Source organism: Benincasa hispida, chromosome 9 (genome assembly GCF_027475165.1).
Source record: "Benincasa hispida cultivar pf3 chromosome 9, pf3_genome.v1.1, whole genome shotgun sequence".
In the NCBI taxonomy this organism is placed as follows: domain Eukaryota; kingdom Viridiplantae; phylum Streptophyta; class Magnoliopsida; order Cucurbitales; family Cucurbitaceae; genus Benincasa; species Benincasa hispida.
The window spans coordinates 59470981-59483892 of NC_143486.1; the positions used below are offsets into that span (position 1 = coordinate 59470981).

The 12912-nt window shown below is 34.2% G+C and overlaps 1 protein-coding gene across 1 annotated transcript; it reads right to left on the reverse strand.

Annotated features, from left to right (window-relative positions):
• Nucleotides 1–366: 366 nt before the first annotated feature.
• Nucleotides 367–11959, reverse strand: ATM2 (myosin 2). The gene is made up of 24 exons (XM_039041855.2): nt 10610–11959; nt 10093–10194; nt 9867–10010; nt 9617–9767; nt 9473–9500; nt 9201–9366; nt 9028–9091; nt 8809–8822; nt 8637–8721; nt 7800–7903; nt 7561–7699; nt 6774–6892; nt 6520–6672; nt 6350–6439; nt 5741–5818; nt 4897–5055; nt 4605–4808; nt 4292–4497; nt 4069–4204; nt 3062–3191; nt 2641–2766; nt 2450–2556; nt 1512–1724; nt 367–1249 (listed from the first exon to the last, which is right to left on the reverse strand). The coding sequence occupies exons 1-24, from the start codon at nt 11033–11035 to the stop codon at nt 761–763; spliced, it is 3633 nt and encodes a 1210-aa protein (XP_038897783.1). The 5' UTR covers nt 11036–11959; the 3' UTR covers nt 367–760.
• Between the last annotated feature and the right edge of the window lie 953 nt (nt 11960–12912).

Genomic DNA, 12912 nt, shown 5'->3' on the forward strand with positions numbered 1-12912 from the left:
AATGCACTAATCAACAAAAACAAACAGCAAATGACACACTGTTCACAGAACTCTAAATCAATTCAGTTAATCTATGGGAGATGGTCAGTGCACTAATATTCTCAGTCAGATGTAGGAATTGAATTATTTGAGCAATTGGGTTTTCAAGTGCTTTTGATGGGTCTAAAGAAAAATGTTTTCTTTTGTATTCCAATGAATACAAAAAGAACTCCAACAAAGAAGTGGGGGTGGGCCAAAGTACCTAACTTCTTCACAAAGTAACTCATTGCAAAAGTAAAATCATGGGAAAGTTGGAAAGATGGTTTATGATAGATTTTGTACCTTCGGAAAAGGTACTAATGACAACTGATAAATGACTGCAAAGAATACCAGTAAACTAAGCTTTCCATAAAATAATGGAGCTCATTCACTCTATTCAGAAGTACAAACAATATGAACACTTTCTTCTATTCCTTTCCTACAAACTATCAAGATCTATACTGTCAAACTAAATATAATGACAATAGAAACTATACACAAACTAAACTATGCAGCGGAGACGATGGTTCTGAAATCTCTCAGCAAATCACTATTTAGCTATACACAAACTTCTGAACACTCTCCTCACTCCATCCCAAGAACCAGCGACACATTTCTCGGCTTTGTCAGCAACAACCACAAGTTGTCAGAAGACAACTTGACAATTTTCTCCCCCTTCTTTTCAGGAGCTCTCCTTTAATTCACAAAGCTGAACTGTATCAACTTGTCCAAAACTGACATATTATGATGATTTTGAAAACTTTCCCCACCATTTTCGACGAAGTTTATCAACTTCAAAATGACCATGTTTATGATGAACCTTAGATTTTGTTTCCCGTAATCTCGCCTTGTACTCTTTTTTCCATGCTTCAAATCGGACTTTAATTTTACGGTATTCTTCATCTGGATTCATATTAGACCCTGTCTGTCCCTGACCTGATTTTGCTTCAATTAAAGCTTTGGCATCATCGTCAAATGCGATTTTTCGCTGTTCGAATTCCTTTACAAGATTGTTAACTGCAACTAACGTACCATTCATTTCTCGGCCTGCTCCAGCTTCAGAAATTCCAGAAGCTTTCATAGGTGTGGTACCACCAGGAGTTCGAGACCCCATCGACGTCGTATCCTCAGAATCATAATAGTGAGGTGGTGAGTTAGCAGCATCGACTCTTCCAGGAGGACAGGCTACATTTTCAGCAGCAAGTGTCTTCTTAGCAGCAGCAAGACTCATCTGCATTAAGAATTATAGCTTAGTTCAAAAAATAAGTAAAAAATCAAGAATCCTGAAACTGTTATTATCAAGTGAAACATTCAAACAATGTCCCAATTTCAAGAAGGTTTTCATGCATATTAGCACTTTTCTGTTGCCAAATTTTCAGAGTTATCTGGCAGAAAGTTGAATAAAAAATTAGGTAGTGCTTTGTGTTGAATGCATTTCGAGGTGTAAAAATCCAATTCTGCAAGTAAAGTTTTATATTCCCTTGTAAACTTACTTGCAAAGATGCCATCTGCTTTTGCCACATATCCTCCATGGACTTCATCTTGGCTTCATATTCTAACCGCCTAGACTCGAATTGCTTTACTTGCTCCCGCAGTGCGGCATTTTCCCCTTCCTTTTTCTCTATGGTCACTTCTGCCTCCAGGACCCTCTTTTGAAGCTCAGCAAGAGTTGTTGGCAGGGAGTGAACCTGTTCTTGAAATTCTTCCTGCTCAAGGAAGAAGAATATTATCATATGAGCACGATTACTCAATAAACAATCATACGAATTTAAAAAATAATAATAAATAAGCAAACACATGAAAAGTTGTCAGATGCAGCATGACTTCGCAGTAATTAATTTCACTCATCAAAGAATGCTCTTGGGAATTCTAAATAAAAAAAAAAAAAAAAAAAAAAAAAAAAAAAAAAAAAAAAAAAAAAATAGCAAATGTGCAATGAAGTGTGCTGGATTATCCCAGCAAAAGTAAAATCCTGACGACTTTGCAGATCAACGAGAATGACAAGGGAAGTCAACTTCGTATGAATTGTTTTTTTTTTATAAGAAACAATTTCAATGATCAAATGAAATATTCAAGGATATACAAAAAAATTCAATATTATAGGGCATACGAAAGATGTTCCAATTTGTAACAAGAAACGAAAAACTAAGGCTTTGAAATGCTGGTAAAGATTTACACCAAAAGATATTTCATATGAATTATTTAAAACAGTGGAAATTAATTTGTTGCCAAGAAAAAGTGTTATGACCACAAAAGGCTCAATATGAGTATGTGAGAGTGAAAAAGATGCTATAGGAACTTCTAAACTCAAAAAGTAAATACTGAAAAAGACGAACACACTTTCCCACAACTATATCAAACAGGTAAAAGAATTTAACATGAGGGAAAAAAGTGTTGCAGGTTTGTGAGACCATAGGTGGAGTGCTTTTACCTCTGAAACCCTTCTGCCTGTGTTCAGTTTAGATTTTTTGTTTTCAGGACACAACCTCTTTGAATCACGCATGCTTAAATGCTTTCGAGCCAACGAACCACGTATTACTGAGGGGTAAAATGAAAAATCTAAGATTTAATATGATATCAAGCATTACAAATGTCGCACCATGACACAACAATAATGCTTACCAGATTGTAATCGTATGATTGCCTGGAGTTCATGAGCCTTCTTAGGAACACTGAAAGCATACACAACGAATGAGAACCTCTTCACCTTAACAGTACATCTCCGTCTGGCATTTTCACCACGAATAACTGCATAAATAAATTGATTTATTAGCATTTATTGCAGACAATCCACTTGATTAGAAGCATGCAACCATGTTTATAGAGATAGGAATTAACAAGAGGACAATCTTTTTAGGAAACGAAGTGAGAAGATTGAAGTTGAATTGTAAATGTTAATAATTGAATTGTATAATTCAAAAGGTGCAAAGGTAAGGACATATAAAACATGAAGCTAAAGGATCAATATATCAAATCTAACTACAAACAAAACAGCACCAACACATATTACCGACAATCAAAACTTCAAATATAGATGATATACATGATTGTAAGGTAGTGGCCGCTTGCTTAAGATCATGGAAGTTGCCACGGGAATGGCAACCACGAAAGTACTTTTGTACCCCTAGAATGCCTTGCATAACTTGCTTCTTCCTTTCATCCAGTGCTCTAATCTGAGAACCACAGAAACCCATCAGCATGATTGAAACTTTAATTGAAAATTATTCATCTCAGATAGCAAATCTCTGCATTATCATACAAAAGACGGATGTTGAAACTCAAACTCTCTAACCTACCAAGACTTTCAGTTCATGCAGCTAGAAATTTCAATTTTTAATGCATCCCAGGTCATCCTTAATGAGAAAATGTGGTATAATATAACCATAAGATTACAAAGGAAGGAAAAGATTACATATCATGAAGTTTGTAATTAAAGTTAAAAATCAAGATGATAGTTTTTGAGCTCCTCAAAACACTAATTTTGAAGGGCCCGGCCTACAATTGCAACAGTTACTAGGACCCCAGAATTTGATCTGTACACATTTTCAAAAACCACCCAAATGATAACCTAATTATAATGAATTTCCAGCTAAATGCTGCATGTACGAAGCTATACAACATATTCAGATTTTAAAATCAAGGAAAGAACCGATACACCAATTGTCAGATTTGCTGTGCAGTATATTTTACACCGATCAACAACTTAAGAGCCAGGACAAAAACCAATAGGACCATAATTTCTATCAGAATAATTTAAAGAAAAAAAACAAAGACAAATGGTGTATCGGTTATTAACCATAAACAAAGGAAAAAAAAAACAAAGACAGAGACAAAGACATACTCATAAGGAAAAAGATGGAACATAAGTTGTCAGGACAATATAACATGCAACAAGGAACCAGGTGAGAAGACAGGAGGCTTGAAAGAAAACAGGCAAACATCAGCTTCTTGTCTTGTAAAGTTCGTTTATCATTTGGTTATCTAAACTGGGGGTAAGAGAAAGAGAAAGAGAAAGAAGGAAAAAGAAATGGAAAACAAGACAGGACTCACCTGCCCAGTTCGGAAAAATAGTTTGGTATAACCAACATGGTACATCTCGGGGTGGACATTAAATTGTTGCAGAACAGCAATTGATATACTTAATGGATCTCGAGATACACCAGTTTCTTTAAGGAGGAATTCATACCTTACATCATATTCAGACATGAAACTCAATTACAATCTAGTTATAGCATAAATTCTAACCAAGCTAGTGAAAAAATATTCCTTCTACCTTCCAGCAAATTCTTGATGCGTCATTCTGGTAGGATATCCAGATCTTGAAATTCTGACCACCTCCAAAATTCCACAGTACCGAAGCTGTTGTAAGACAAGGTCCTCCTCAAATAAGCCAGCAACTTGATTTCTGTTCGGCCTTATGCAACAAATAAAGTGATGGCTGGTGTGCTCCAATTTATGAAATAGGTCAAATAGTTGAAGCTGCCAAAACAGAAGAGCATAGAGTTTTTGGAAGTGCAATTTCAATTAATTTAAATTACCACGAAAGTTTCTAATAAAGAAAAACAAAATTCTCACAACCATTTTACCTTGTACTTGGTACCAACACCTGGCTCGGGGGATTCTACTACTTCTGTAGAGCACATTGAAACTGTTGGTTTGTGGGAATGGTTAATAACTTTTGACGCAAGTAATTGGAGTAGCTTGCAAGTACATGATGAAAAGAGTTGGATGGAATCTGAATGCAGCAGATCTCTATTCTTCTCCAAAAACCCATTTGTATCGTATACAACCTACAGAAGAGAACCGAGATGCTGATAAAATCTGTGCACAGTAATTAACAATTTGCTTAGAAAAAGAGAGGAGATAGAAACAACTAACCTCTCCAGCATAATGACGAACACCAAAAGCCCTGCCTCTTTCCCCTTTAAAGCGAGGTTGAGATTTAAAGTGTTGTTTTAGTTTATTAGCAAATGTCAGATCTGTAGCCTTGGGAAAATTTAACTCTTCGTCCAACAAAGCTAGAACTCCAAAAGGTTTCTGCAAAATTCCACCAGATCAAACAAATTAATCTCACCGACTCAGAAAATGGAAATATATATGTAGTTCAAGCAAAAAGAAACAAGTCTAAACATAAGGCATGTATTTGAATCTTTCGCACTGGAAAGAGGTCTATTTTCATTCTAGGAATCCATTTATGCTATATATAAAAAGATAATCACTTTTTAGGAAAGTTTAGAAATATCTGCACTTAACTAGAAAAATAATCTGCAAATACGGCAAATTTTTCTCTTATGACATACCCTTTTAGTATAATTAATAAAGTAGATCTCTGATGTAGTTAATATAAAATACACCACTAGTATACCAATTAAGTGACAAGGTTATAACTGATATATACCTAATATAAAATAAATATTGGCACACAATTTGTTTTTTTTTTTTTTAATCATTGATAACGCATATGAATGATATACCATTTTTGTATTATTGATAAAATATAAAACTAATATTCCTAATATAAAATAGGTCCCGATCTACCTACCACAAACATACGTTTCTTACATTTGAACCATTTTTGCAAAATATTTTATCATGTGACAAGTTTCCTTTTTTATTGTTGGAAAAGCCCCCAATTTTTTGTATATGTTTAAAATGATATGCATCATGTAATTATGTTGAAACAACTATCACGAGTAAATTCTAGTTTCAGAATCAGGACTACCTTCTCAATGAGATTCAAACACTCTTGATTGTCTTCGAAGTTGACTTTTGTGCCATCAACCCCATTAAAATCGTAGTCCTGCAAAATAAACCAATCAACTATGGGACTTCTACTTACAAAAGCCATATCATCAAATATATTACCAACAATTAAGTCAAATGTCCATTTTTGTATGCAACTTTACTAGTTGCTTATAAAATTGACAAAAGAATTCTTTTTTGTTTAGCAAGAACACACAAATATTATTGGAAAAAGGAATACATATGCAGAGGAAAATAAGACACACTATAATTCAACCTACGATACAGGGGAGGGAAAAAAAACACCACTTGGGAAGGTAGCTAGGCGTATTGAACACTAAATTCAGAGTACTTTGCAAAACAACGACTCATTTAATTATGGAAGAGCATGGAAAATTTCAGAATTAAGAGGAGAACGAGTTAAACATTTTCTTTAAAGAATTGCCTCCAGAAGCATGAGAATGTGAATGCAAAAATAGTCACAGCCACCTTCTTCATCTTTAGAAACAGCTCTACAGTAATACTAAACACAAACAGCATCAGAACCATCTGATCAAAATCAGAAGTAGGGGTGATTTTAGACTCTCACCTCCTGCTGAAGTTTGAAAAGGTGCCTCATAAAATGCTGCTGCAGTCTCTCATTTGCATAATTGATACAAAACTGTTCGAAGCCGTTCTTCTGAATTTGGAGACAACAAGATAATCACCATAACACATCGTTGCATAAAAAAATGCACATAGATGAATAGAATAACATGCCTTAAATGACTCAAACCCATAGAAGTCGAGGATATTTATGGATCTTCCAGAATGCTCCCTTCTTGGTTTAAGCGACTTATTGATCTGTTCTACAAGCCAGTCAAACAAGCTTGCATAGATAAATTTTGCCAAAGCATCTCTTGCATCGGTTGCCTGTACTTGTAATGAGAAAGACACATCATGTTACAATAGAAGAGTGCATTCTTAGACAGCTGGGAAATATAATGACTTCACAAATGATACGAGAAAGCAACCTGTCGTAATGTCAATTTTTTAGCAATGCTATCGTTGCCTGATTGCACTTTCTGGGTTGACAAAACTAACTTAAGCTCATTAGGACTGCAACCCATCAGCTTTGCAGCATTTGCGACCGCTGTATTAAAAAGAAAAAGTTATAAATACATAAAGTAAATGAAACAGCCTTATGTCTCACTTTACTATGGGGAGAGGTAGAATCATCCGCAGATACACGCAGACACACACAAAAAGAAGGAAAGAAACTGTGTATGGGAACATCCAAAAAGTTACTTACATTCATTTTATACAATAATTGACATAAATTACTCATCAGAATTGAGAATGAGAGCCAGGCTATATCAAGAAAACTACAAGTAACATGCCATGACCACCATGCCACGTGTTGATCTGGAGGGAGATTACAGGTCAAACTATGGAGGTAAACCACTCAAGTTATGCACAGTTTTAGTAAAGTCAAACAATTGTGATGTGAGATTAGCTGAGATATGCATAACTTGACTCAAACATAGTTATAAGAGAAAATAGGATGTCGTAGTAGTGTTAAAACAATATAGAGAGGCTTCGGTAAAAACTAAGCCCCACATATTCCACTCCATCAGTTGTAGCTTGTAAAGGAAAAATTATGTAGGTCCTAAACACTAAAATGTTCCCTTTACCTACTGACAGTGAGCTACCAACATCAAATTATAGCATCAGGTGTAATTAAATGTATGCCACATTTTAAAAAAAAAATAAAAAAAATAAAAAAAATAAAGTGGTACAAATCTTGGTTCATGCATTTACCTTCATTAGTCACGACCTCCACATGATTTTCACTATTAATTGTTTGAAACGTAATGTTTCCTATCCACAACACCGCAGCAAGCAAACCAAATGCATGTTCTTGATCTTCTTTTGTGAATTGAAGTATATCTAGGGCTTCCTGTAGGCAAGAAGGAAAAGGGATTTAAGACAATCGAAATAGAATAAAATCTCAAAAAAGTTGGTTTGCAGTCAAATCAAAGTACTATATATTTCTTTACCACGAGAATATGAAATTTCCGTGCATCATCCACACCACCAATCACCAGGCATTCACTGTGATTAAGGTAACTGTACTCACTAGCCACTCTGATATTCAATTTCTCTGAAGAAATAAAAACCATAAAATAATTGTAATTTCCAGATATTCATGAAGAGGGAAACAGATCCAAAGTCTGCAAGTCACTGTACCACAATACTTCTAATATTAATATAGAGAAACGCAAGGGACCAAATTTGAGAGATCCCAGTGGTAAGAAGAACAAACAATAATGATAATAATTTTATTTAAAAATAAATAAATAACAAAATAAAATAAAGAGGGAAAAAAACCTAAATTATCATGTGCTCGGTTACTGCTGAAAAGATATAATTTCATGACCCAAACATCGAGATAATTGAAGTAATAAGCAAAAATACAATAAACTCGTTTCTTCTACAAACCAGCTTCTCTAAAGAACAAAGGGTAATAAATACAATAGATGGATCTCCATGAATAAATCCTAAAGGCTGAGAAATATCTATGTAATTACTAATTCGATTAATGATTACCTTATATCTTAACAAATTAAAGATCTTTGACACATTCATCTTAAAGATTTTGGTATCATAGCATTATCAGGTCAAGTAAATTCTGCATTTCTACAGCCATGATCCAGATACTGCAAGTACTTCACTTAATATTACTACTCTAGGAAGAAATTTAGAATACTCTACGTGCTTGATAACATGAATTAAGATGGGCAACATAATTACGAAATTCATGTTTGCCATGATTGTAAAAAAAAAAGAAACCGTAGATGTAGATGATTGGAAAATGAAAATACTAACACAAATACCTTTAAGTGTAGCTGGTGCTCCAGCACAAAGTTGATAAAAGACATGGAATGATCTCTCACCATTGACCAGCTGAACAACTCTCGACTGCTCAAAGAAGACATAACAACTTCAGGGTGACACATAATACACTGTATGTTTTGGTTAAAGATCTGATAGAACAGAGAAACTTACCTTTTCCAACAGAACTATTTGAAATTCCAGGTGAGTCAGCATGTGATATGCACGTACAGTTACAGAAAGTCAATAAAAGTAAGCAGTAACATAAGTTATAATATAAAACTTTCGCTCTCTCTTTTGACAATGAAAGTAATGTTTCTTATTAACAAAATAATAAAAATAATAAATAAATAAATAAATAAAAATAAGAGTTTCAGCACAAAAGTTTCTTACATGTCTGGATTACAGCACCACATATTTTCCCTGCTCTGCTAAAAAGAATCTCAATCAACTTCCCCTGGACAAGGAACAAACTATTTTGGTCAGACTAAAAGGTCTGCTATGGTTCTTTCTCAAAATTGAAAAATGGGAAGCAGTAATGCAAATAACAAGGAAAAGAAACTGACAAATCTGCTGGCATTGTTGTTTCTGGAGGTTTTAGCATTCCCAAACGCTTCCAGTATAACATTCGCCTGTGGGATTCTATCATCTATGCCACTACCACCACCAAGAGCAGTAAGGTATTGAACTGCAACTTTTGCTGTCTCAGTTTTTCCAGCTCCACTTTCTCCACTATAAGGAAACAAAACCAAAACCATTCAAGTCTAAGCATAATAGTGAATACAAGTTATGCACACAGAGATACCCTGAATTCTGGAATATTAGATTGAAATCTAACCTGATGATAATAGATTGATTAAATTCATCTGCAACAGGAATGTGAACCCAGATTTGTTGGTGTGAGATATAAATTACAACCAATGAAATACAAAGTTTAAATCAACAGAAGAATATAAAAGATGGTGCAGATGAATTATTCTACCTTGCATCATCGCAGAATAGGCAGAATCGGCTATAGCATAAACATGAGGGTTGTTCATGACTCTCTGTCTATATGCTGTAATTAATCCATTTACATACTGTTTAGTGTCTTTCAAGGGATTGACTGCAATCAAAACTGACCCTGCATTACTCTGCAACAAGGATACCCATAAACTGTTAAGAAGAGAAAGACCAAAATATCTCTCCAGGAGACATGTACTAGGCATGTATCAAAACTAAATCACACTAACATAAATTTTATCCCGAGAAAATCTTCTCTGGAGACTGTGAATAATCGAAGGCTCGTTCAAATAACTGAGCTGTGCAAGATCATCAACCCCCTCCACTATATCTGGATTAGCAGGTAAGAGATCTACTGTTGAAACTTTAACAACCTAAACATTGTACATTTATCATCAGTTTTTCAATAAAACAAGATTCAAGAATCTAATAAATCACCAAGCTTACGGACTTAACCTTTTTGTTTGAGAGCATGACAGATGCCTCCACTCCACTGCTTGACTGTATAGTTCCTAACTCCCATTGTCCAGTTGGAAGTTGACACCAAACCCGGAGTTTCTGATAGAGGAGAAAGCAAGAGCGTGATGAAAAACATGCACACAAGATCTAGATGGCTAGATTTACACCAATAGTGGAAAGCAACTATTCATTACCAAACACATGAAAGTCATTTATCCAAAAACAATCACATTCCTGGCTCCAGAATAATGGATTTGCAAAATGGCTTAGATAAACAAATAATTAAGTTGTATGCCAGTATAAAAACCTCCACAGACTTGGTATGTTACAAATCAAATATAGAATGCACCATCCAGCACGCTGGTGATTGCAATTAACTTTGTAGCGAAGCAAGTAAAAGGAAAAAAGGTAAAATCATCTTGTCTCCAACAAAGATGCGAGGTCATTCCTCAAGTTCAACATTGAAAATTTTCATACAGTACACCATAAGAAAAATTTTGAGCAAAAGTAGTACCTTCTGAAGAAAATAACTGATATTGTCCTCCCAGTTGGACCCTTGAATATTTGAAAATAAAGCAGAAGCACCATTCACTTGATCTCTATTATCATTTTCTGAAGCTACCATATAAGGCGATTCATCATCTTGATCTCCCTTTATTCTCCTGAATGCAAAGTTACCCAAACCATTCTCCTTCCTCATTACATCTTCCCTTCCATTAAAGACATTAATAGAACACTCTGAGGAACCGTCATCATTAACCCTGAAATTGACGGGTAAAGTCCGCTTCACCGGGGGAATCCGAGCCTTCGAAATGGGACGAGACGGCAATGCAGGCGGCAAGTCTTTAGGCTTCTCAATCTCATCTCTTCGTCGAAGAGAATCAAGCATTTCCTCCAGTGAACTTCGAGCTATTGTCGAAGGCGATGCGGATAACATCATTTTGCCAAAACCCCACTACTTCAAATTCCAGAAATTCACAGAATTCCACCCCCAAATTCACCTCACTCTCAACCCAAAACACGCCAGCCTCTCTAAACCAAAACCACTAATTGAAAACCCCAAAATCAAACGGGTATATAATAAATCTTATATACCCAGAATTCAGAAATCGATTATAATTCGAAAAAACTAGTGGGTCAAATAAGCTGAAAAGAACAGAAGAAGAGAAAATAGAGCAGAAGAAGCAAAGAGAACGAAGGTATGATAAAATTCGAATGACTTTTGAAGGAAAAACACAGAACAGTCTCAGGAAAGAAACTCTGCAACAGCAATCGATATATCGAAAGAGGGTAATTCCGTTGAAAAACAAACCTCCATTAACAAAAGAACAGAAGAAGAAGAAGAATATTATGAACAACTCAAACGAAAACAATGAAAGGGAGGCAAAAAGAAATGATGGGTATGTAAGAAACGAAGCAGTTTTGGTTGTTTCGTTGTGGTTTTTCTTTGAAACTATTCCTTTCCCCTCTCACTCTGTTTCGAAAAACCCCAAAACGATGTAAAAGAAAGAGAGAAATGAAAGAGAGAGAGGAAAGGAAAAGAGAGAGAGCTCTGAGAGAAAGAACTCTGGTTTGAGGGTGTTTTGGTTTTTGTTGTTGCTTCAAGTTTCTCTCTTCAAAAAAAAGGGAATTTTTTCAAAATTTGTTTCAGGTAGGTGGAGCCGCAGAGTTCCAAACAATTCCTTACACAAACCGCTTGGTTCCCATTTGGGACTGGGAAGAACAAAAAAAAAGCGTTACCCAAAAATAAAATTTTAATTTTGAAATCAAATTCATTTCCAATTTTGTTCCTCCATTTTTCTTTTCTGGGAACTGGTGAAATTCGGACTACATGAAAAGCAATGACATAGAAAATATTCATAACCGGGAGACCAACGCCTGAAATTTCATGTAAAAGAAAAAGCTGTACATTCAAAGTTAGGACAATGTTTTGCTTCAAAATTACAACTTTAGCCTTTAAGTTTTATATAGTCTCATTGGAGTGAACTTAGTTCAATGGTAATTTACACATATATTTTTTTCTTAAATTTAAATATTGAAATTCTATACTTTATATTTGTTGTACTAAAAAAATTCAAGATAAAGTTTTGTTTACATCTTTATACAATAAATGTCATTGTATTACATTATTCAACTGAACAGAATATTTTAATCTCGATGAGAGATCGTAGGTTAAATTCTTCACTCTACATATGATTGATTGTATAAATGATCTTAACGATATCTTTTGAGATTAAATTAATTGTAACAATGATCTTAAATGTTTCGTAATTGTAATTAATATCACATATGTTTTATGATTTTGCATTGTTTTCAAATATAAAAAAATGAATTAAAATATTTACAAATAATAGCAAAAGATCGCATTCTATTTATAATAGACTGTGATATTTGATTATTCATTGTAAATATTTTTAGTAGTTTTGTAATTCAAAATATTATAAATATCAATTGTCACGTCAATTTTCATCCTTTATTAAAGATTTTTTTTTTCGAAACAACTCGAAAGTTTAAAGATAAAAATGAAACTTTTCAAAGTTCAACGACGTAATTGAAATTTACCCCAAAGTTCATAAGTATTTTATATAATTTGACCTAAAATTTATTATATTAACTCTCATATGAATTTTTGTTTTAGTTAAACAACAGATCTCGGTGAAGAGATATGAATTTTTACCTCTTCATTAGAATATATTTTAATCCATTAAACTATTTTATTGAGTGTTAAATTCAAAATTATTTTTGTTATCGGAAAGGGAAAAAAAAAAAAAAGATAGAAAGAAAAAAGGTATTATTAGTGTATAGCGACGGTTATGA